At 41.8% G+C, this 26,684-nt stretch overlaps 1 protein-coding gene across 1 annotated transcript; it reads right to left on the bottom strand.

Moving 5' to 3' along the window:
- Positions 1-342: 342 nt before the first annotated feature.
- Positions 343-26,291, bottom strand: lima1a (LIM domain and actin binding 1a). Its single transcript, XM_083894923.1, has 11 exons — positions 26,187-26,291; positions 23,269-23,461; positions 21,865-21,910; positions 17,593-18,081; positions 8,915-8,981; positions 6,105-6,184; positions 4,422-4,487; positions 4,253-4,304; positions 3,188-3,252; positions 2,967-3,100; positions 343-2,017 (listed from the first exon to the last, which is right to left on the bottom strand). The coding sequence occupies exons 2-11, from the start codon at positions 23,391-23,393 to the stop codon at positions 934-936; spliced, it is 2,208 nt and encodes a 735-aa protein (XP_083751049.1). The 5' UTR covers positions 23,394-23,461; positions 26,187-26,291; the 3' UTR covers positions 343-933.
- Positions 26,292-26,684: the final 393 nt, after the last annotated feature.

Genomic DNA, 26,684 nt, shown 5'->3' with positions numbered 1-26,684 from the left:
CCACGAGACAACAATTCCATGAATTTAGCGCGTTGTGACGTCCCAGTGAGAGCGAAAGTCAACATCCTGTGTTTTATCTCCTGTACTAAGACTGAGGAGGACCACAAAAACATAAGTGAATCATCATTTTCACCCTTTTGTCAACTAATAGAGCCTCCAGAGTCCCAAATATAAGGATTTAAATGATTAAAAAAGTTGATTAAGCATAATATGGGACCTTTAATGTAAACATGATTTACATGGATGGATACTAAAATTAGCCTGTGAAGCCAAAGACACATTTCTAATAAAGTCATAACACTGACAACATATTTAGTATATAACAATTTATTTAAACAGTAGCAGTTTAAGATATTTGGTCCCTGGTTTTAAAAACATTTTTCAGATCCAGTTACAAGTTGTCAAAATGCAAACAGTTTTGTTTTTTTTCCCCCATGGCAACTGAAAATGCAGTGACAGATTTGTTATCTACAGAAATCGTATCCCATCAAACCCAGTACTGATAAAAAATAGTAACAGAGTGGAGTAGTGTTAAGCATTTCTTTCAAATGCAAATCCGTTATTTTTTAATGACGAGAGTTTGTCACATCTTGGCGAAATAAGACCGTGTCGCTGGTGTTTAGAACAGGTTCGGACATTTCTGTTGGAAAAATATTCATCACACAGGGCAGAATTTTAAATATTCTACTTTTTTTTTTTTTTAAACAAATGATATCAGAGTGGAACAATTTGTCCGTTTTGAAAAAACTGTAGTAGGAATGGTTTCAAATGCTCGGGAAAACTACTCACAGAGGCACAAGAAAGAGCTCAGAGTTCACACTAGACACTGCAGCAACTTTCAAGAAGAGAAGTAGAAAATGTTCTAAACATGAAGGAATGGCAAAAAAGTGTTCATGGCTGTCAGCTTTGTTGGCCAAGAGCAGATCATTCACTTTACACATCCTCTTCCTCCTCTTCCTCCTCGTAGCATCGGTTTCGTTTAATCATCTCCTCCACCGTCAGCACATCCTCCTCCTCCTCCTGCTGCTGCTGCTGCTGCTGCTCCTCTTGCTGCTGCTCCTGCTCCTCTTTGTCATCCACTTCCTCACTGTCCCAGAATCCCACATCCTGGGACGAGTGGCAGGCTTCCACCTCGGGCTCAGGAGATGAAATGGCTGTGGGCTCTGTTGGCATCTCCTCCAACACGCCTCCATCTTCTTCCTCCATCTCCTCCTCCTCCTCCTCCTCCTGCTCAGTTTTTCCTCCCAGAACGTCTTCGTCCTCCCGCGGGACACGGAGATCCGTCATGTCTTCGCTCTTCGCCTCTCCCTCCTGTTCTTCCTCTCCCGAGCTGGTGTGGACGTCCACACAGCTGTCCTCAGTGGGAGTTTGGCTGTCGCTGTGCTGCAGCTCCATGCCGGGCGGCTCAGGGCTGAGTTGCTGTTCGTCCACAGGAGGAGTTGGACTCCGTTTCCTGGCCTCGTGAGCTGGGTCGTCTCTGGTTTGCGCTGCCAGAGTGAAGGGCATGCTGCGCTCCTTCAGGGAGGAGGTCCGGCGCAGGCAGGACATTTCTTTGTCGTGGTCGTCGTTGGATGGAGAGGGGGAGTCTTCCTCCGGAGGCCACTTGGCTTTGATGGGTTTACCAGGAGAGATCCCATCCGTGGTCGTCGTGGCTCCACTGCCACCGTCCTCCGACTCTGTGCGTGGGGGCCAGGAGATCTTCAGTCGGCGGGTTTCAGTGGGTCTCTCGGCTTTCTCCGATTCCTGTCCTAGAGCCTCCATTGTGGCCATCAGTACGTTGACTTTAGCCAGTGGAGAGTCTTCCACACTGGAGCTTTCCAGGTCCGAGGCCGGAGCGGGGCTCTGGGTCTGAGCGTTGGACTGTGGCGAGGTCTCGCCGCATTCGCCTTTGCTCTCCCACAGCTCCTTGTGGGGCCGGTGGCCGAAACCCTCGTCGTAGTTGCCCTTGGCTTTGAAGAGCTGGCAGAAGTGTGGCTTGCAGTAGACGTTGTTGTGCAGGGAGGCGTAGTTTGCCAAACTGGGCGAGGGATAGAAAATAAGGAGACATTTTAGACCACTGAACACGCACGGCGTTATTTTTCAGATGTAGAACACTACATAACATCTGTTACAGTTGTCATTAAGACTTTAATCTATTCCAATAAAGCCGGAGTCCATAATTTGTTTCTGAAACACTTAATTTGTCGATGGCTGTCAGGATATGACGAGGCGCTAAATAAAACAAGTCGTCTGGAGAAAAGCCAGAGTCTGTAGCCTGTGCAATACTGTGAAATATTGCCAGACATTTAATTTGGACTGGAATACTCTGCTGGTTTACCTGTTGCCAACTAACACGACTATAGTATTTCCTCACAGGTGATTCAGACGTATGCAGTCGATGTCAACAAGGCTGCCCTTTCTCCACTTACATGTTGTGGTATGTATCGGTTGCTCTTTTTGTTTTTTACTGCTAACTTTTCCAGACTGTGCACCGCAGCGTAAATGTTATATGTTTTAAACAAGACATAAGGATAAGCTGCTATGATACGTAGCAGCAGAGAAACACCATCTGAGAGCTGGAAAATTGGAATTTGTCAATTAAGGTTTTGCTTGTATGCTTCCTAAAAAAAACAAAAAAAACAGGGTTAATTGGACGTTAATTTATTAATTCCTGCTCCTGGCTTGAGCCGACGAAAGAGAGATTTGTTTCTTATGGCGACTGCCTTTGTCCCAGAGGGTGAAATGGTTTTTGAAACCTGATTTGATCGGAGAAGAATCTCCTCAGGCAACAAAGGAGTCTCTCGTAAATTATTTACCCGATTTGTTAAACTAAGTTTAATTTAGACTTAGCTGCCCACTGTCGAGTCAAGTTTATTCATGGTGCGCATTTTAAACAAGACAAAAATCAGACAAAAACAAGGTTAAGAAAGTACAAGATACAAACCACAACATTTTTCCTGACGATAAGATTCGCGTCCTCCTCTCACCTGAGTTTGGTGTTGCAGTGTGAGCAGCGGAAGCAGGTGCTGTGGTAAACGTGCTGGTTGGCCACCAGCCTCTCCAGGGGATAAACGGTCTTCAGACAGGACACGCAGGTCTCCCTCGCAGGCGGCCGGAAGCCCTTCAAGCAAGAAAAGAAAACAGGTTAATTGTGTGAAACATTAACATTAACGTGTGAGTGAAGTAAAGGGATCATGTGCAGACTTACTTTAGGAGTCTTAGCCTGAGGTGAGTCTTTCTGATTAGAGTACGCTGGCGTGCCAGGACCAGAGCCTGTCAGATAACACACAGTGACCAGGATTAGAAGCAGCAGTGACATGCTCTGAACACTAGAGGGAGCTGCACTCATGTTATATATGCTTATGTACGAGGATAGAAACTTTCAAGAGTACTTTTTATCCCTGGATGAAGTTTAGAAATAAATATGATTCCTTCTCTAGGTACTTTTATGGTAATACCATCTTATTTGTTTGGTAATACAATGGCTGGAGTGTGCTAATGGTAAGGCGATAATATTACAGTATTATGTTATTTCCAAAATAATATCCAGGAAATAGTTTGGTAATAAGAATTACTATAGGTTACAATCAGTGTAATACATTCACATTCATTTTTTTTAGGAATCAGAAGTTGAAATTCATCCTCAAACATCATATACCTATTCCCAGAGGTGGTAAAAGTACCAATACTTTGATGAAATATTACTCAAGTAGAAGTAAAAGTAGTCATCTGGTGCTAATCACATCATCATTCGTCTGGTTCTGGTGTATATTTTCCCCCTGAAGGTCTTTATTGTGCTGAATTTGTATTTTTACTCAGTAACGGATAGGATTTTTAAAGTAACTAAGTACAATACTTGAGTCAATACGTACTCAAGTAAAACACAACATCCTGATTTTAAATTATACTTAAAAAATACAAAATACACAAGGAAAGTATTCAATACAGTAACTTGAGTAAATGTATTTCGTTACTTTCCACCTCTGCCTATTCCATTGTAATTTCCAAGCTAATATTTGGTGATTAACAAAATAAGATGGTATTACCATAATAATACTTCCCTTTAACAGAGTTATTACCACACAATTACCATGTCATTAGCATTCTGTAATAACAAAGTAACAAAAAAGTTTGCTTATAAACTTAAACCTTGGTACTTGGATTTAACCACAAATTAGGTTTTTCCAACTAAACATGCACACTAATGATACATTCTCATTTCAGGAGAGAACTCCCATCATGGAATCATAAGAAGATAATGACAGTAAGTTACCGTTACTCTCTGTTGTAAAACCTTTCCTGCCGTTTGGGTCCGACTCAGGACTCTGCAACATGAAAACAGAGATTAGATATTAGAGTCATTAATTAAATCTCTGAACGTATTGTGGCGTCAGGCTGTGAAACGTATTTAAGAACAGTTTAGGTGACGTCTGACTCCTCACCATGTCCAGATCGAACGGCGGGACGTTCTCCTTCTGTTTCCCACTGAAACTGTCCAGCTGATCATTCTGGAGAGACAGAGAAAACACAGAGACGTGATGTTACGGGACAAAATATAATTTAAAAAAAAACACCTTCGCCAACAGTGTCCGTCCTCGTCTTACAGGACAAAACGTCCAGCCTTTAAAATGACTGCGTGAGCCGTCTTTGACGTCTCCCTCTGCTTAGATCAGGCTGATGAGCCGCGTCTTGGCCGCCCTCACTCTTGGTTAAATCCAATCAACCAAACTGACTCTAAAGCACAGAGCAGTCACCTTGAACGCTTTAGTGCAAGACAGATGTGATGTAATGAGGAAATCCGTCCTCAGGTAGCAGGTTGAATGTGGACAAAGCGTTGTATCCTAAGATAAAACAGGACTCCAGGAGGCAAAAACGTCATTAAACAACAACAGCCCAAACTGAAGCGTCCTCCTGACGTTTATTCCCCTGAATGGATCAAAGATGCAAACAAATCTGGATCCTAGAAATCCCATAATGCAATGTGATGACATTATTTGAAGCCTTTTTATCTTTAAAACCCTTCCAGGGCCACAGAAGATGTGCAGCGATTCTCACAGCTGAAGAACTTGTGAAGAGTTTGTTTCCATGGTCACAGCTCGTGTGTTTTCCTTCGCGACACGTGTCTTCTAAATAGTTTTTTTTTTATAAAACTATAGCAGAGAGGTTTGACACCCTGAGGTCAATGCCCAGGTTAACACATTAAAGGGGCTGTATGCAAGACGTGCAACTAGAGTTTAAAAAGGGTACTGCAATCCATCCAAAGGAGAAATATTGCAAAGCGTTGTCCTCCCTCCTCCCACTTTACCCCTCGAGTCGCTGAGTTGAAATACTTTCAGCAGTGCTGTCTCTAAATACTCCTCCTTTCTAAAAATATTGAGATTTTAGAAATATTTGCTAAATCTTGGAGATTAGCGCATGTTTTTTAGGATTTGTAAGTCTTTTTAACTGATCAACAGTTGTTCGGTTTGGTTCCTGTGTCGAACGTCGCGCTCATGACTCCTCCAGTGACAAAACTATCTGACCAATCAGTGGCCGGCAGTCTGTCGACGTCATATTTTAGTATCGGCTCAGCTTGTTTGGAAGGTACTGTCACTTATTGAAAAGCAAATGAAACCAAATAGTCAAGCCATGCCGAGTAGTGCCAGAACTGTATGGTGGAAAATTTTTATGACTTAATACAATACATTTCTTAGTTACCGCTCCTTTGACAAGAATGAACCGTTTTGTCCCAGTTCCGAACAAATAATCATAATCTCTGTATTGATCAAAATCACCGTCCGCTCTCCAGTAAAAACTAGGGGGCAAGTTGCCTCACACACTTCCCGTCCGTGTTCAGCGAGTGCATTTCATTCACCCTTCATTTCCTGTTGTCTCTCCACGGTCAGATGTACAATGAAGACATTTAAAGATATAGTATGTTACATTTGTGCAGCATTGCAGCAATGTTCAGAGTAGTGCACTTACAGCAGCCTAAGTGTTTCCAACACTTTAAATCCATGTGATTCTGTAATCCACAACCCCCCCCCCCGGCGGACAGCAAACGTCAAACTATTGTTTTGATTGAAAGAGAGGCCCCTAGCAGCAAAAACTACATACTGTGCATTTAAATAATTAAGAATGCTTACGCTGACATCCTGTTTGGAGATTGCTGCTTGGTAGAGGGCCATCCGGTCCCGGAGAGGAGTGGAGTCTGCGAGACTTCCATCTGATATAAAAACACACAGATACACAAAATTTTAAAATGAGTCCAATCAAATTTTGTCAAGTACACTCTGATGCAGTATTTTTACATATACCCTTTTCTCAGCTGTCCATTGTAACCCTTCAACACTAATTCACTTTTACAGCGTTTATATTTATTGCGTTCATTGACGGGAACATCTGGTAAATTCTTTGTCACAAGACGACACCATTCCTGTTCAGGATTTATTAATTTTTCTACCACCCACTCCAGTTCAGACGGAGTGCAGGCAGTCGCTGGTTAGTCATGCGGGCTGTGGACGGGAACATGAGGTCAGGAGTCGTGTGCAGAGTGAAGGGAAACAGCAGTTTGTCTCTTCCTGCGCTTCCTCCGTCTGCTTATCATGATGGATTCACTGCGGCCCGTGTCGTCACTTCTGAGCCTGTTCATTTTCCTGGGAAGGATGTAATCCATCCAGAGGAAAGCTGGACATTTTGTTTTGGAGGACATTGTCTGGGATGAGAGAACAATGCCGGACGTGCAGACGTGTTTACGTAGTCGAGGATTAATGAATCTGAGCTCATCATTTGACAAATACAGCATTTCCTAATACACCCGTAGATACAAGTGATGATGGTTGTTCTTAAAGAAGCTCTAATGAATATTTTAGCAGTTTAAATGGATGAAAGGAGTGAACCTGTGCTGTATGTAGAGGGTGTTGTTCATCGTCAGATTCCTCTTCAAGTCACTTTATCTCCACAGGCCGTTTTTAGTGTCTCTCAGCTTATTGTTTGGATTTTTGTGACTCCACTGTATCCAAAAACAGCTATTAAACACTGTGGTGCATTTAAGGAGCCACATATTTCTCTTCATTGATGGTGGAGACCAAAAACTGGACTTATAATAATCACATGACTCAAAGTCTCAATCTCTTAGCCTTCGTGTCTCAAGCAAGTCTCAAGTCTTCACCTTCAAGTCTCAATCAAGTCTCAAGTCTTAACCTTCAAGTCTCGCCTTCACCTTCAAGTCTCAATCAAGTCTCAAGTCTTCACCTTCAGGTCTTGTCTTCACCTTCAAGTCTCAACCAAGTCTCAAGTCTTAACCTTCAAGTCTCAAGTCTTAACCTTCAAGTCTCGTCTTCACCTTCAAGTCTCAAGTCTTCACCTTCAGGTCTCAATCAAGTCTCAAGTCTTAACCTTCAAGTCTCGACTTCACCTTCAAGTCTCAAGCAAGTCTCAAGTCTTAACCTTCAAGTCTCGTCTTAACCTTCAAGTCTCAAGTCTTAACCTTCAAGTCTCGTCTTCACCTTCAAGTCTCAATCAAGTCTCAAGTCTTAACCTTCAAGTCTCAATCAAGTCTCAAGTCTTAACCTTCAAGTCTCGTCTTCACCTTCAAGTCTCAAGTCTTCACCTTCAGGTCTCAATCAAGTCTCAAGTCTTAACCTTCAAGTCTCGACTTCACCTTCAAGTCTCAAGCAAGTCTCAAGTCTTAACCTTCAAGTCTCGTCTTAACCTTCAAGTCTCAAGTCTTAACCTTCAAGTCTCGTCTTCACCTTCAAGTCTCAATCAAGTCTCAAGTCTTAACCTTCAAGTCTCGTCTTCACCTTCAAGTCTCAAGTCTTCACCTTCAGGTCTCAATCAAGTCTCAAGTCTTAACCTTCAAGTCTAGTCTTCACCTTCAAGTCTCAAGGAAGTCTCAAGTATTCACCTTCAAGTCTCGTCTTCACCTTCAAGTCTCAAGGAAGTCAAGTCTTCACCTTCAAGTCTCAATCAAGTCTCAAGTCTTAACCTTCAAGTCTCGTCTTCACCTTCAAGTCTCAAGGAAGTCAAGTCTTCACCTTCAAGTCTCAATCAAGTCTCAAGTATTCACCTTCAAGTCTCGTCTTCACCTTCAAGTCTCAAGGAAGTCAAGTCTTCACCTTCAGGTCTCAAGCAAGTCTCAAGTCTTAACCTTCAAGTCTCGTCTTAACCTTCAAGTCTCAAGTCTTAACCTTCAAGTCTCGTCTTCACCTTCAAGTCTCAATCAAGTCTCAAGTCTTAACCTTCAAGTCTCGTCTTCACCTTCAAGTCTCAAGGAAGTCAAGTCTTCACCTTCAAGTCTCAATCAAGTCTCAAGTCTTAACCTTCAAGTCTAGTCTTCACCTTCAAGTCTCAAGGAAGTCAAGTCTTCACCTTCAAGTCACAAGTCTCAAGTCTTAGCCTTCAGGTCTCAAGTACTATAAGTCTCAAGTTATTCTTGCAAGAATCAAGCATGTGTCCCTGCTTTAAATTAAGTGTTATAAATATAGAAGATGATTTACATAATCACATTTTAAAGTTGGTGAATCTGCCCAACAACCGGCGGTCAAACAGCAACAACATTAGCATTAACATTAATCTACATCCAGCATTCAGTCGTTGAGCTCTGCCTCTTAAGCTGCTAAATACTTGAGTTCATTAATGAATTAGTTTGAAAGCATCAGGAGAACTCTGTGTGTTTATCACAAGCTTTTTTTTGATCGCGAGAAAGAAGCCATGAAAACTGGATACATCACAGTCAGCACCTCCTTCCACTTTATATACACGTATTGATCATGCTGACAGGAGAAGCTTTGAAGAAAAAGTATCGACTGATATTGCATTACGTCTCTCGTATAATTTAATCTGGTCCACGTTAGACAGCAGGTCCACTCTAACTATACATAAAGTGCCTTCAGAGCAAAGTTTGAACTGCTCGAGACACGTGTCCGATACGTCGAGTAAAAACATGCCGTACCTCCGAGGAGCTGGTCCATGCTGGCGGCGTTAGCAGCGTTTCCTCTGCTCGTCTGCTCTCTGGACACCTGCACACAAAAATAACAGACACTGACTGTTATTGGTGGAGAAAATAAGCACAAACAAGGCAACAAAACAGACATTAAATGCACATAAGAACACACACACACACACAGACGGTTGTCACATGTTTGAGACAGTGGAGCAAACAGAGAGGAAGCACTGGTGTTCACCACGATGATCAAAGCATAGAGGGATGTACAAAGTAAGGGTTGTATGTATGTGTGTGTGTGTGTGTGTGTCCAGTCCAAACAACTTTAATCCCCTTATGTGCTCAGAGAGACAGAGTCTGAGACAGACGAGCATCCGTCTGTCCACAATCATTGGCCAGAAAACAAACTGATCATTTTACCGTCATGTTGTTTTTTTGTAGACCCTCTGTCCATGTACTTAAAAAGTGTACATATATATATATATTTTAAATCTCTGAAGAACAACAACTAAAAGAACAAACAATCACACAAAATGAAGTTGGTTTAAGATGCGGAAAGTGCATTTGCTGCCGTGCCCGGACAAGTCACGGCAACATTTTTAAATGCACAATAAGCCGATGTGATCATCTGTTGGTTTGTGATTAAGAGGAAAGCAGCTGTAAAGAGGAATTGTATCATCTCATATCTTTAGTATCTGTTGTGAAGTCACAGATTCATGTACAGACAACGCAACCGACACTTGTACCCGTCCAGCCTTTACTCTGCCAGAGCCGCGAGTCACTCGCCCGTTCAGTAGATCTGATTTGGCAATTCAATTACGACACGTGTGTCTATTTGTTTTAGACTTGTGTTGTTTTCTTGCCGAGCATCAACAGAGTCTGCAGGCCTCAGCAGGTAGAGCTGGGGAAGATTTCACAACTGAAGGAGTGCAGGTGTTACACAAGTGACAGACAAGTCGATGCTCATCAGTGAATCATGTGTTATCATTAGGAAACATGGTTTTGAATGGCAAAACAATACTCTGGTGCCTTTTAAACCACATCTGCCGTGTTCTCTTCTTTACTTTGAAAAGAGGAAAATGTACATTAAAGCAATTTAAATCAAAGTGGTAGAATTTTAAGATCATCGACGGATTCTCATTAAATGAGTATAAATAATACATAAAGTAAAACTACACCAAATCAGAATTTTACAGTTGTAAAAGTAAAAAATGTACTTGAAAGTATTTTTTATTATTATTATTATTTTTAAATGGCTTAAGAGCAATGCTTTTTTATAGTGACAATATAGGATTTCCGCCTTCAAATAACGTCTCCAAGATTATTTTTTGATGGAACATCATCTTACAACAGGGTGTAGGTCACCTGAGCAGGTCTGCATCGCCTGGTTTCAGGTCTGTGCCACAAAAAGAACTAAAAGTACCTCATAAGTAGAACAGAAACATCACATTTTGGACTCGAACCAGTTGCAAACATCCATTATCACTCCAAACACAGAGACTGTAGATGTCAATCTCAGCATTAACGGTTACTTGAGATAAAGATGTAGCTGTAACAGGTTCAGACCAAAGTGTTTTGTACACCACAGGTGCCACATCAAGGCCTTAAATCCCATTTAAATCCCAATAAATAATAATAAAAAATAAAAAAATGCATTATTACCAAGTTTGATTGATTTACTCTTAACAGTTTGTGCTTTACTTAAAACATATCTACTTTAAAATACAACTGTTTCAGCCCTGAACTTAACTTTGTACCTTTTATTATTGGTTGAATCATTTTGAGCCAGGGTTGAACGGATGAACTCACGTGAGGGGCAGGTCTGGAGTCAGGAGTGAGTTAAACATAACATCATGCAATCATAAATAAATAATACACACACACACACGATAACATGAGTGAGTGATGAGTGAACGCTCATACTCCAAGTACCGGGTGATAACAGACAAGTCACAACGAAAAAAAGCAAACATCTTCATTATCATAATGAGGGATCTATCAATCCCTGAGGGTGGATTAGACCAGGGAGGGGGAGGTGTGTGTGTGTGGGGGGGGGGGGTCAGTTGGATGTAAACAAGAAAGCAAGGAATACGAGGCCAGACTGTGGCTCAGTGGCTGAGACAAAGAATCTGCCACGAGTCCTGATACCATTAAAGCTCCGGTTCAGACTGACAGATTGACTCACAGTCCCCCCTCCCCTCATGACCCCACCCACAAACACACACACACACACACACACACACGTCACCAAGACAGTACTGAAAACAAAGACAGAGGAGGAAGGCGCCTACATCCTGAGCATGAATTCTTTTAAAACAGTCGAATACTAAGTAGGGCAGCAAATAATGGTTATTATCCATCACTCACTCACTTTCTTTTTTTCCATTAATCATTTAGTGTTACCCAAAACCTCCAGAAGATGACACCCTGTCCACAAACGATAAAAGATATTTAGTTTACTGTAATCAGGAAATGTCTAAGTTTAACTGTAGCAGTTAATCCACACATTTGAGGGCTGAAAAAAAAAGAAAAAGAAAAGAAAAAGGAGCCACTGATAAAAGTTAGTCCATGGACTCTGAGAAGCTGTTTTCATTACAGATCCTTTGCAGCTGTGTCGTCCTAAAAGGCCTCTTTCAGCTACGGTGAACACCAACTGAGACAGAGCGAGTCAAGGCAGGAGCCTGTTCACAGGCCAACACAGCAAAAGCACCGCATGGTTGTGTCAATGAAAACATCATAGTTACCTCGTCCTGGTGGGAAAGGAAGAAAAATAAGTCGCAGACGAGCCAAAGAAACGGACGTGAAGGCCAGTGGAGACAACAGGAGTTTAGAGAGAGAGGAGCAGACTGAGCAGAGGAGAGGAGCAGGGAAGGGTCTCCAGAGGGGGAGTTCTTTTTTTTTTTTTTCTTATTTTGGGGAGGGGGAAGAGGCGACAGGGAGCAGGTGTTCCCGGGGGGGGGGGGGGCTGTTCAAAGGGAGGTGTGGCCGGATGAAGTTGAGGATGATGACAAGAGAAGAGGGGAAGCAAAGTGTGCCGTGGCGTTGCAGACGGGTAAAAAGAGAAGGGTGGGGTGGTTTATGAGCTTTTTTTTTTTTTTCTCTTCTTGTTTTGTGTTTGTATCACGGTGCCCCAGCTTCACAATAAAGCGGCAGGCGTATGTGGGGTGGAGTCTTTTGGGCCTGTAGAGGATAGTGGAGGAGCAGCTGGTGCAGGAAGGAGGAGGAGGAGGAAAGGTGGGGCTGGGCTGTGTGATTATGTTTAGGGAGGGAGCAGTGGGTTGTCTGGGGGGGAGAGTATCCATTAATTTCAGTCGGCCTCATGTTTTCCCCATCACAGGGAGGAGAAGTGGATGGTTAAGCCCATTATTTAGATAAGGATGGAGGGAGGGGGGGGGGGGCTTGTGTCTTTGTTAGACAATGGTAGACATTTGGGTGTGAGTGCAGGGAAGCCAAAATGGGCACAATATACTGGATATACAGTATATGGCCAAACGTATCATGCATATCGGTCATTATCAATAATTCCAGTCTTCAACCCTTTAAGGTACTACTCAACCATTTGGTCGACCACACAAGCGGAACTCACTAACACTTAATGTGACCTGTTCTGAATGTTTATCTTCATTATCATTTATTATGAACAGACGTCTCAACCGTTTGGTAGAAGCCTATATCTGAAATACTGTAGGGTCTAATTAAAAAAAAAAATAATATTGATTGTCGTTATTGTTATAAGTAAATTAAATAAAATAATAAAAAATGCAAAGAAATTGTATTTCTTTTGCTTTTTCTTGGCGCATACCTTAAAGGGTTAATTAAATAATTAATGACTGATCCATTTAGGGAAATTTGAAGAAACCAGTAAATTGTCATTTATATGGAAATAAATAGAAAACATTTCACACCATTTAAAGTTGCACCTAAGATCAGATAATAAATGAACACTAATATTAGGGCTGCTTCTGATTGACAGATTTGATTTCCATTCATTTAGAGATATTTCAGGTCTCCGTATTAATTGTGGTTTGCTGTAAAATACATTTTAACCCTTAAAAGTTCCTTTAATATCCCGACTAATTTGTTCCTAGAGGCAGAAAATGTAAACTTTCCAAAAACTGCTGTAAAAAAAGTTGTTTTTTCTCCTTTCACCTCACTTTAAATGAGTCAGTCTTTTAAAACTACTTCAGCCTGAAATATCCATATCAAATCTTAATTATATTTTAGAGATTTTAACCCATTAATGGCCAGTATGTTAACACAACTCCACTGTGTTTATGTACTACAATTATAAAAAGTTAACCCGAGTAACAAAATTACAATAAAAGTTACAATAATCTCCTAATTATGTAAAAAGAAAGAATTGATTAATTTGTTCCTAGCAGCAGAAAATGTCACCTTACCAAAAAGTGCTGTGAAAATATAAAAATGTTCCCAAAAATGAATATCCTCTGGCAATTTTGACTGAGATTTATTCATTCAAGACGGACAAAGGTAACCCTAACCCTAACCCTTATGGTAAAAATGCTACAAATGATGATACAAAGCTTGGATCTCGATAACCTGCCGGATTAAGAATATTGATCCCAAAGGAGTTACGTTAATGTCCTTTTTTTAATTCAATACGTCCACACAGAGCATCGTAGCCTGAGGGGAGACGGTCAGATCAGCTGTCTGCAGTCATGAGCCAGCCGTTCTCCACCATTACATCATCTGCCCTGTGAGGATCGAAAGAGGCTCAACAAAGACAAGCAGACGGCTCAGCCTCAGCTCGACAGTGGAGGCTTTTGTGCAAGTCCCTGAAAAACAGAGTCTGCAGAACTGTCATAGATATTTTATTACCGCTCAAAGGTTCCCTCAAACAACTCCTCCTTATGGTAAGAAAACTCCACTCAATGACCCCGAATCCCACTAAACTCCTGCAATCACTGACTTTTTAGAAAACTAAACCCACACAGGAGGCCAGAGCTGAGCTTACAAGTGCAAGAACAGCACATTATCGTGTTTTGGATCCACATGACGTTTCTTTCTTGCGAGGAATCAATCCTTTGTTTGTACTGGATCTCCTGAAATCTCAACATAAACTATCCGAGGTTGAAAAAAAAACAGTAAACATAGCCCAGGCTTTCTCATAGGATTTTTCTGACTGACTATTATGAAAATAGTGAACACCATCAGTGCAGGATTGGCGGCAGTGGGTAATGTCTGAGCCTGTTTGTCTGGAAGACTTCACAGAAAAGAAAAGACAGCACATTCCTGTTCATCAGAAGAAACGTTTATGGTAATGGACGAGTGGAACATTTCAGGAGTGGCTGTTTAACTAAGGAACTAGTGGACTGGAAAACAAAGAGTGAGTTCACAAATTCCAAAAACACAAACTAAAAATCAAGGTTTGTTTCTGCATTTACTCCTGCAAGATGCAATCATTTGCCCGTTTTGGCCTAACGGTGGACGTAGAAACGAACAGAACGCTGCCATATCATTTTACAAAAAAATGTGGGAGACCACAGATTGACTGTCAATGTTAGATCCACGTTTTTAATCCGGAGAAAGCACAGATTAGATGATGGAGTCAAGACGCAGGATCACACACCTGGCATTAATCAAACTACTTTAGGTCTGGGATCTCACAGAAACTTGCGTTTTAATTTAACATGACTTGGAGGCGGACTCGTCCGCATCGTCAGTTAATAGGTGTCATGTGCTGAAAAAACACAAAAAACTGTGGATGAAGTCACGGATGAGAAGACGGAATCAACTCGGCTTGTACAAGTTACGATTGTAAACAAAAGTGGTCAACTCGCTCTCATTGGTTATTTCAGGGTTCTGCTCACGCCCTCCAATCGCTGTTCAGTCATAAATATCAAATGTGTTTATTTCTTACAATTTGAAATCGTGAAGACTGATCATAAAAATGCGTCCGTGATTGTCAGAAGTTCCAGATCGGGGCCTGAAATCTGGCAAATTATCCTGTAGTGTGGGCCAGGTTTTAGTGACAAATCCATGCAATAAAATGAAGAAAACACACGTAGTCTAGAGCTGCCTAAGTTGATTTCTTCCTTTCTCACTCATAGAGGTCCTGGAAGTTCTAGGGACGAAGAAGATATCAGGTAATGTACGCACACTACACTACTTGCCGTTTTATGATAATTTCATGCAGAAATGTTACATATTATATCTTTAACTCTAATATTTCCTGTTTTGGCTCAATTTTTGGTCTCTTTAGGAAATATTAGTATTAGTATTATTAACCCTGTGTACTTGTGCTGTTTTGGACGTGTAATTTAAAACAGCGGCTGCTGCAGAAAAAACAAAACAATAAGGCAATCAGAGATGGCAGACTTTACGCCATTCACGCAAAACAAGCCTCTGGCGGCCTCTGTTGGTCATATTGGCAAGTGCAGAAGCACAAACAAAAACGGACACAGAGCCACCAAAAACAACACTTCACTCCCACTCTGTGAGGTGAGCGAATGAGCTAAACGATGCTAAACTAGACAACAGCTTCATTATACAAGAGCAACAGTAAATACAAACATCTGAAGTGAATTGATTTCAAAGGCTACAATAGCTCACGTCCAGCCCATTGTGACTCAACAGAACTGGGTGACATCAGTATGTAATATGCTCCTCAAAGCCTCATAATGGCTCGTAATGTTCCCCGTCTGTTATAAATGGGCGCTCTGTGCGGAGGAAGCACAGCGTGGTCGTTGTTAGCGTGTCACACCTCGAGTACGAGCACTTTACATTTCACACGCCTCAGGGGGAAATACATGACCGGACGCTCAACGTCTCCACCTTTACGGTCCACAAACAATTAGCTGCCCCGAGGAGCGTGAAGCAGAGGCCTCCAGTCATTGGTGCTCTCTGAGGGGAGATGCAAGTCAGCTGAGAGCGAGCGCTCACACTCTGTGTGTGTGTGTGTGTGTGTGTGTGTGTGTGTGTGTGTGTGTGTGTGTGTGTGTGTGTGTGTGTGATGAGATAAAGGATTGTGAAGTGAGGCTGCATCATGTGACTGCAGCATGACAGTTCCCGACCACTTTGAGAACAAGGAGTCGTCTTCTTTTTTCCTCCCTTTTCTTTTTATACATCTCCTCTTAAAATAAATCTAATTGTGGAACCAACGATTCTCCGGACCGTTAATCTTGGCTCATTGTACGACAGTTGGGTCCTTACAGAATCCAGGCAAAATGCACCCAAAATAAAGGATGATCTGTTCAATTCTTATTTTTGACCTTTGTTAGGAAGAACTGATGCCGTTTAATACAACAGTCCTGCAGTTAATCTGCCTTCTATAATGTTCTAAAATGAACATTTCGTTGAAACGACTAAGATTCAAGATTTTACTTAAAGGTGCCATATGTAAGAATGTGGCCAAAAAACGGTTAAGTACATTCAAATTCAAAATACCGAGGTCTTTTAGGTTTCGTTTTCTGACGTAACTGGCAACCCGTGGTTGCTCGGCAGCTGAGACTCTGACTGCAATGATTGGTAGACGGCAGTAGGTGGCGCCACATGCCAAAACATGATTTGCGGTTTGCAAAAGATTTTTTTAATGCAAATATTTTGGCTGTACTGTTGTTGTTGGTGAGTTCAGTTTGTTATATAAACATTATTCCGGAGTCTCTGTGACATATTAGGAGGATTTTATGGCCAGTTGCTTTAGATTTATTGCATAATGCACCTTTAAAGGTCCACTGTGTAAAAATTAGTGACATCTAATGGTGGGAATGCAGATTGCAACAAACCTCAGCGGACCATGTTAGAACAGGGAGGATATCATTCTTGTTTTTTGTAAGAAGTTCCTTCTTCACAACATGAAACACATGTTCAGGCTGGTTTATCAGCTGCTGTCGAAACACGACCGAGAAACACGGCAGACTCTGTTGAACTAAAGCTACAGGCTACTCTGAAGACAACCACGAGACAGGAATGTATCGAATGGCCACTCTCGATCACAAGCTCCAGGTCTCGTCAAATTTTGTAAATCACGTTACAATTTAGAGGAAAGTAGATGACAAAGTACAGCACATGGCAGAGTCGCAAACCGTTATCGTTACGGGTGACGAAAGCCAATTTTGCAAGTGATGAGTGAAATTATTATCAGGAAACTGTACTTGCATCCTCCTACAGTCTTTTAGTTTTACAAATTAATGTAAACTTTTGATTGATTTGTGATGCAGTTTTTTCAGTGTCAAATCTTCGTCTGTAACACTTAACGTACAGTAACAATTGGGTAATTTGTAATAGGAATGAAATAATGTGGCAATACATCTCATTTCTAAGGTAATTACAAAGTAATAGCTTGCTAATAGCAATGGAAAATGTGGCAGTCATTCTAATTACATGGATATTACTTAGGAAGCGTTTATGTTATAGCACTTCCTTATTACCACACTATTGATATTGTTACTACTCTACTACCAAGCTGGAATTGTATTAGAAATAAGATGCTATTACCATAATAATACTTCCCTATTAAAAAAATAATTGCCATACTGTGATGTTAAGCGTTATCAGATAATTAGTTACTCTAACTATCAAATGACTGTGGAATAAACCAAATATGAATATAATCAAATAAAAAATACCTCAGAAGTGCAATTAACTTTTCTTCACAACTACAAACTTTGAAAAGTGAAGACAAACACACTAACACTTGGGGCTAAAAAAAGAAGAAGAAGACTTGCCTGGTTGGTCAGGTTCTCTCCCTTCTCAAACATCATCTTGAGGCTGTTGAGTGGAACGCTTGGTTTCTCGCATTCAGGCACTTCAGCTGCTGCTGCTGCTGCTGCTGCTCCTCCCTCCAGCTCCTCTGGTTCTCTGCTGGCCTCCATGTTGGTCCGGTCCTCTGGCTGAGCTGCCTGGAGCTGACTGGAGGTGGATCCACTGATCTCAGAGTGAACCTGTGTCTCTCGATTGCTGCCCTGCTCCCGCAAGAGAGTGGTGAATTCCAGCGACTCACTCTGGGTCTTGATCAGTGACCTGGGTCTGGGTTTGAGGCCCGAGATTTGCCTGAAGTGGGTCTGAGGGTGGGTGGGTATGGTCTCCTGAGTTTGAGCTGTATGGCTGGACGACAGCTGCTGCTGCTGTTGTTGTTGTTGTTGTTGTTGTTCCCAGCGTTTCTTTAAAACACTTAGATTTCCAGTACGCAGAGTTGAAGGCAAAGGTTCTGCAGCCTGCAGATTAAAGGAAACAAAGATCGAATTAACTGGGGCTGAACCACTGAGATATTTCTGACATATAATGCAGCATACATTTTGTTAAGTTAGGCTCCATTTTAAAGATTTCCTGCATCAGAGATTTAAAACACGGAGCATTGCCTGATGACATTGGACGACCATTTTTATAGTGTGAAGTACAAGTTCTTTAAGTGGAATTACATGTACTTTTAGATTTCTCCTACTACTGTAAGGATCATAGTGCAATCAAAAGATGCTGCTTGCATCATTTCAAGCTGCAATTTCATTTTGAGATTAATTAATATTACAGAGACTCAAAATGTCCTCCACTCCTGACTGACAGGCTTAGATCCTGGCATTATTCTGCATTGTAGTTATTGTTAAAAAAAAATTCCAACTGTCCCATTTGCAGAAATACCGCCAATCTGGACCAGTGTCTGATGAAATTATGTTCAAATATAATGACAAGTAGCAAAGTTCCAGATTTGTCAAGCTGCTTCCTGGTGAACGGATTAACTTAAACTTCCGATTAAAAGAATATAAGTTATATAATAGAAGTTTCAGCAAGTTGTCGGCTCACAAAGAAAAAAAAATCCCTGTAATTATTCTGATCAATATCGAGACACATTGAGGCATTTGTAAAGACATAACTGCAATGACTGTATGTAAGATCTACACTCTCGAACAGATGTAAAAGTAAGCCCAAAAGTTGAATCATCAGAACTTGGGTGAGCTCTGTAATTTGCTCATTCAGTCTGATCGTCAGTGTAAATCTGAACATAATCAACCACCACTTAAATTAGAGTAAAGTAGATGATGAATAGTTTTTTTTTTTTTTATTAGTTCAGGGAATCAAACCAGATCAGTTGTGGTCACACGTCTTCTCACACAGAAGAAATGAACCATGATCTCACGTCGTCATCATCTCAGTTTAATAAAACTATGACTGTTAGACTTAATGGAGCAGTGACTCATACATGGAGCCTTTCACATTCCTCTGAGAGTTCTGTTAAAGTTGGACGTGTGCCACCTGATACACCTTTAAAGAAAAAACACACACACACAAAAGAATCTATCCAGCTCCAGCGGCACACTACTTCAACTAAAAAAAAAAGTTCCCTTTTTATTCTAAACAAAGTCACAACACCCTCCAGCCATGCAACAGGAAGAAAAGACAAGAACTGCAGAAAAAAAAAAAAGACAAAGAGCTGTTAGCTGCTCAGCATGCACAACTGTAAAAACCTTCATCTGCTGGAAACGGAAGACAAAGCCAAAAGAAGAAGACACTTCTTTTCAAAAGTAGAGAGTTAAAAACCTGAGGGAGAGTGAGGCGGATGACCCGGCTGTCCAGTTGGCGTTGTGCGTTCGCGTGTGTGTGTGTGTGTGTGCGTTTGCGTGTGTTGCAGAGTGTGTCTGTTGGCCGGCTGGAAATGCTACAAGCTGTCCCAGATGTGAGAGCCTTGAGAAGGGAATCAGAGCTGCATGAAGCAACTAGCCCATCCCCTACAACACGGAGAGGGAAGGAAACAAGAGGGGAGGGAACGGGGGGGGGGGGGGGGGTGAGGGGCGGGGAAGGAGAAGAGAAAATCAGAAACAGAGACAGTCAGTGAGGGAAAAGAGGGAAAAGAAGTCCAGGAAATTAGTCCAAAAAAAAAAAAAAAGGTAAAAGGGAGAGAAAGCGAAAGAGAGAGGGCAACAAAAGAAGCACACAGTAACTGAAGCAGGTCAAACGCTTATCCGCTGATAAAAGTGACATGACTGCTGTGATATCAGATGTTCGTTTATGGGACTGGAACAAAGGAATACCTTCTTAAGTTCTGCTAAAAATAAAAAAAAATAAAAAAATAAAAAAGGACAATGGAGAGCTACTCATTTATGTTAACCTAATTTTGACAAATCAATGGTCTCTAAAGCACACGTCACAACTGAAAGTACTTGCATTACAATGACATATAAACAAACGTCCATTAAATTCAACCCAGTAACTCATACAATGAGACCAAAAAGGTAGAACACATGACTCCAGTTTGGACTTCCTGTCTGCCATTAGTCTATATGCCGTTAGTCTATGAAGCACTGAATGGTTTAGGACTAAAATACATTCTTGACCTATTGGCTCACTATGAACCCTCCAGACCACTAAGGTCATGTGGGTCAGAGTTTACTCTCCCTGTCCCCAAAACCAGAACTAAAACCATTATCACTGCTGCACCTCAGCCGTGACGGCAACATTTAGTTTTTTTTACATTTAAATATTTGTATTATGTTTTATTATACCTCTTAAAGGTGCATTATGTAATAAATCTAAAACAACTGGCCATTACATCCTCCTAATATGTCACAGAGACTCAGGAATAATGTTCATATAACAAACTGAACTCACCAACAACAACAGTACAGACAAAATATTTGCATTCAAAAAAATCTTTTGCAGACTGCAAATCACGTTTTTGTTTTGAAATCATGTTTTGGCATGTGGCGCCACCTACCGCCGTCTACCAATCATTGCAGTCAGTAGAGTCTCAGCTGCGGCGCAACCACGGGTTGCCAGTTACGTCAGAAAACGAAAGCTAAAAGACCTCTGTATTTTGAATTTCAATGTAGTAACCATTTTTGGCCATATTCTTACATATGGCACCTTTAAATACTGTAATTGCTTTGAAATGCCTTGTTCAAATGTGCTAATGCTAATATCAATATACTTGCCTTACTGATCAAGTCTATCAGCTCCACACGACTCTATACGTCTCAGTATATTTAGATGTTGAATCGTGCAGCGACACAGGAAGTGTTTTGTTTTAAGACAGATGGAGGGGAACTGCAACATTGCGCTAGTAAAGCAAAATGTCTGCAAACAGACGTGCAGTGTGAATGAAATCACGAAAACAAAGAAGTGCCCACGGGATGTTTCAGAAGTGAATTCTACTGTTCCAAAAAAATAAAATAAACCTGCTAGTTGTACAGTTTCATGGGATAAATGCTTCTTGTCCCCGCCCGCCCATGCACTGCTGGTGTATACACACAAACACTCCCTTCAGTCAGGTCAAGTATTGCTTGACAGAGCCTGTTTTCAGATGACGGACAGCAAAATAAAACATAAATTTTTTAAATTCTTTTATAAATTAACCTTTATGTTCGTGAAGACTAAACAGATAGAATAACAACAATTTTCAATATAATAACATAAAATAATCCAGAAATAAAACTACCTGGCTGCAAAGAGAATCTCAGAAAAGTCTTCTGCTGACCTTTGCATTTATCTCTACAGACCATGTGGAGAATTAAACATCCAACCATTTAAAAAAAAAAAAAGAAAAAAGAAAAAAAAGAATAGGGTCTTACACCCTCAGGCCGCACCTTGTGTGTAGACACTGCTTGTTAAATAATCCCACCCAGCCTGAAAGTGCTGCCTGTAGAATCAACAGGTGTGGCTGGAAAACTAGCAGCTGTTTGTGTGCGACAGTGTCACACACACACACACACACACACTTTCCAAGAGGAATTACTGATTACATGTACTTTTTAACCTAGATTTCTCTCTTTAAACATTAACGGAACACGATGCAGTCTTGTAAAAGAAAGCAATTTTTATTCCTGATTAGCATTTATTTTCAACTACTTTGATAATCAAGCATGATAATCATCTGACCGAATGTCACATATAGAAGTATTTTTATTGTATTTTTTAAAACTTTAGATGACATTTTTTGTCTCTGAAACCACGCCGTCACACATAGTATTTCACACTAAAAAAAAAAATAAAAAAATCATGACACGTACCATTTTCTTCTTCTCTGCATTCCCCTCTTCTGCTGCCATCTGATACCTGAGGACAGAGACACGTCGTGGGACAGATGGTAAATGATGGAAAATAACGTCAGTGAGTATGAAAACACACACACACACACACACACACACACACACACACGCACACATACAGGAAAATCATCAGATGATTTCATGCGTTACAGTAAATCTGGACGGAAAACCTTCAGCCCACACAGTGGATTTAATGTGTTGTCCATTTCTGCTTCAAAACTCATACACAATCTGGACCATTTTAAAACTTCTTTATTTAAAAAAATTAAAAATACCCCAGTACTTATATTACATACATACATACATATATATATATATATACATACACAACTAACAGCAGATTAAAGGTGCAGTATGTGATATTTAGGAGGGTTTATTGACAGAATCTGGCTAACCTCAAGTATGTTTGTATGAGTTTAATTAAACGTTTGGTTTTCCTAGGCTTAAAATAAGTATTTTATATGTATTTTAGGCAAGGTGCATTGTTTTGCAGTATTTTATAGCTGCAAAGGAATCACCACACGATAAATGGGGATTTAAGAGGTTAATCAATTTTATCCGGTCGTTCAGAAGCTTTACTTTTATACGTTTATCGTCACACATGAAGATGACCAGGGAATGCAAGTCTGGCATTTAGATTTGGAGTTTACACTAAGTTCACTAAAGGCGTTTTCTGAGTCAAAGCTGTGAATATGAGAATTGTATTTTATCGTCTCCACAAAAAGCCTCCCATAAATGCGTATAAAGATGTGTATATAATATGAATATTTGTCACGTTAGATGTATATCGCTTGTTTAAAGTATCAGTTCAGGAAACACTAAAAAGCCTAGCGAAACAAGTACAAGTGCAGGTTTATTCAAGTAAAATACAAAGTACTTTAAATACTCACCCACAGACACAGAGCTGCATTAGCTCCTAGTGGTCAGAGGGAGTAAGTCCAGAGAGGAAATGAAATAACCCTCACAAATAAGTAACTTGATACGCTGTGTTTAGCGGCTAGAGGTGGAAGGGTTAGGGTGGTGGTGGTGGTGGTTTGCTTCCACCTAGAATTGAACACGGTTTTATTCTGTGACAGAGAGATTGTGGAGTAACTGGTTGGTTGGCTGATGGTGTGATAAGCACACTTTTTTTTTTACATAAAAGAAGAGACCTACAGCTGGGGAGGTGAGCCAGTGTTGCAAGGCCCGTGACCTCATTTCTTATCAGGAGACGAGGAGAAAACTGGGTGAGGTGCCACATGAGGAAAAGGGAGACAGTGACTGATCTGCTGAGTGGCTGCTGGTAAATTATTAAAGCTCTGGTCAGAGGCAGATAGATAGAGAGACAGAGAGAGAGAGAGAGAGACGAGGTGAGGAGTGACTTACTTGGAGAAGCGTTCTGCGATGGCGTTGTTTCGACCGCGGGCCGAGACGATGGACAGCTCCTTGGCGGTGACCCTCAGTGACTGGGACGCCCACTGCCTGCGGCTGAAGGGAGCGATGGAGGTCATGTTTGTCGTGTGTGTGTGTGTGTGAGCGAGCGATCGATCTGCCCCGTCAGCTTCCCACAAACGTGACTCTGAGAGGGACACACACACAAAAAAAGGGAAGATATTTATTCAAATAAAAACAAAAATGAGGCAAATTAGAACATGTGCTGCTGCTGTTGCAGTGTTGCAGCTTTAACTCAGGCTGAAGCTAACACACATTTCCTGTGCATTAAAAATGTTTATGACACCCCCCCCCCCTCCCTCCCCCTCCTCCCTTTCTCCCTCTCCCACTGCTAAGTTAAAGTCACACTCGGCTCTTTGTGTGCGTAGTTAAACGGGCTTTAGATGAAAAAGGTGTCAGTTCGGCTTTTTATGTCGGATGAAAACCTCGTGCGCAAATCAATAAATTTTAACCAGACAACGCGTTGCACCGGCGGCACAGAGCGGCCCCAGTGTGTGAGTCAGAAAGTCAATAGAGCTCGTCACGCAGCCATTGACCATCTGCTCGCTGTGTGACTCTGCTCCAACTGAGCCTGAGGGCGACAAACGGCAGACATGACGACTCATTCCCCAGCAAAAACACTGCTTTGAACGCTTTCACAACACACACACTTCTTCTCAGGACTCTGCATCGACTTCCATTTATTTTGAACGGCCTCAACAAACCCTGACCCTCACTAGGACCAGTTAAGGGGCCACACCTCAACTGTAACCTCACCCACAAGTCAAATCTTACAATTAAAACCAGTTCCTCAGTAATGAGTTTCTCCTCATAGGACCAGGTTGCTGGTCCTGACGAGGTCACACAAGTACAGAGACGCACCCTCACACCCCACGCAAAAGTGACTAAGTAACTTTTACTTAAAGGTGAAGTAAGTAGTTTATAGTGACATCTAGAGGAAAGGCTGGAATTTACAACAAAGAACTGCTCCTCTGCTCACCCCCTCCCTTCCCTGAGCGCTACGGTATCCGCAGCCGGTCAAATGTCGTCCTCGTCGTCTTTCTCCGTGTCAGCAGATGAGGTTCCTGAGGCGAGGGAGAGGGCGAGCTACCGCGGCCGTAGCAGATGAAGCGGAGAGAGAGGAGGCGGGACTCCCGCTACAAGTAAAGCCCAATTTATACTTCTGCGTAAAGTGCTCTGCGTAAGTTACTCAGAGACTCTGCGTCGTCTCTCCGTCACTCCGTCAAGGGACAACGGAGACGGCAAGAGCTGCGATTGGTCCTCAGGACAGGCCGAGCTAAGCTGCTCTGTGCCGGCTCACAGGGAGCACCGAGCGTCCACAGAGGCGGAGCTGATCCCCGCCGACAACGTCGCTGCCAAACTATAAATACGTCATATCTTAACACACAAGGCACATGTTTAGACTCTAAATGGCCAATTTCTCGCCTCAAATTATCTTAAAACTGCGTTCCGTCAAACAGAAAAGTGAGAAACGGCTACTGTTTCAACAACAACAGTCTTTCTCTCTCCTTCTTTCTCGGACGCCATTGCTCACTGTAGCCTGAAGCAGAACAACCTTGCGCTCGAGGCGTCTCCGTGGTGACGCAGACGGATAACGCATACGCAGTCGGAGAAGTATAATGTGGCCTTAAAGCGACGCTCGATTTGTTCTCTCGTGTTTGTCTATACAGGCTCCCGTAGAAACATGGCGTCGTGGCAATGCAGTAGCGGCCCGCGACCATGTTATTTTACGTGACTTTTTGAAACACTACGAAAATGAAACACAAACTATTATACAGCGACTAGACAATGCAGGAGCACATAATATGTATAAAAAAGTGGTTTTGGGGTTATATAAACCCATAAATACTACACAGTGTCCCTTTAAAGTACATTTCAAATGAACTACTTTTTACTTCTACTGGAGTACATTTTCAGATGACTACCTTTACTTCTACTTGAGTAATATTTCATCAAAGTATTGGTACTTTTACTTGAGTACAATATTTGAGTACTTTTTCCACCTCTGTCTACAGGTGGTGGAACAACAACTTCCTGCTCGTCCTGTGTTCCTCATCCACAGCACAACATTTAAATGACCACCCGAGGAACACAATGGCAAATTATGATTTGATTCAACAGACGGACCTATAGCACCTGCTAGTAAACAAAGACAACGTAGACGAACCAGTGAACCAAGTCATCGCTGAGACTACAAAGCATCACAAAAATGGTACCTACGATCAGTTTAACACAGATTAGAAGTTTTCTGACATTAAAACACTTAATTAAAAGAACTAATTGAGGATTGGCTCATGGAATTAATTAATGATTTGTTCCACCTAATGTTCATTTTAAATTGTCACATCTTTGGTATAAAGCATTACAGTAAAAAAAAAACAGCAGTTCCCAGCATGTTGTCATGTACAAGCAACAGAAAAGACAATTTCACCCTTTTGCCTTATTTGGTACTCGATTAACGATTAATCTTCCCTGTTCTTAGTTTCCCAACTTTTTCCGGTGGCGTATGAAAGGATGACAGTGACTGTGTTTCACACAAGACAGTCACCTCAGTCACAAGGTTTGGATTCCAAACAAAGCAGCATGTAAAACTCCTCAAGTCCATGCAAAGCTTTCTCTTCCAGAGCGGCATCAGAGTCAACAAAGGAAGAAAAAAGACATTCGGGATCACAGTCAGACAACCTGTGACACAGCCTGAGGGCAGGAAAAAAGAGCAGTAGCTCTTGCACGCTTCATTTCAGATATTAAAGGATCAAAGGAGCACAAAGGTTCTCTGTTTCAAAGCTCAAAGAAACAAAGCAGAGCAGCTTCATGTTTCAAACATCGTCTTCAAGTGAAGAAACACCACCTACCTGTAACTGACTCAGCTCTTTCACTCTGTGCCTCTTGTCTGCTTTAGAACTCTACTACTTGTATATTATTTCCCCATCTGCTTCCACCAGTGCTTTTGTGTGGCCTGGGAAGTGGGAGGAGCCACTCTGCTCCCATTTAACTCCTCTCTCAGCCAGTAATGAAGCAGCATTCACCTCCACCTGGCAGGTACAGGCTCTAACCCTTCCTGTCCAATCAGCAGCGCCGCTGGACTCAATGTGACTGAAACTGACCTGAAGGTACAGGCATGTGGAAAAGCCTCCTGTTAAACAACAGAGCAGACGGCAAAGAGAGGAGGGAGCACAGTGGGGGAGGGGGGGGGGGGAATCCCACACTGGATTCCTGGAAGCTGAGTGAACTGCAGGCTCCTGGCTGCCCGTTTCTCTCACAAGGTCAAGGGTTTGGAGGATGTGACTCACAATCGTTACACAGGCAGGACGGGAGGTTAGGGAGAAAATGAGAAGGGGAGGACGTGTTGC

Source organism: Microchirus variegatus, assembly GCF_963457635.1.
Source record: "Microchirus variegatus genome assembly, chromosome: 9".
In the NCBI taxonomy this organism is placed as follows: domain Eukaryota; kingdom Metazoa; phylum Chordata; class Actinopteri; order Pleuronectiformes; family Soleidae; genus Microchirus; species Microchirus variegatus.
The sequence above is the reverse complement of the archived record's forward strand: the minus strand, read 5'-3'. Positions and strand labels throughout refer to the sequence as shown.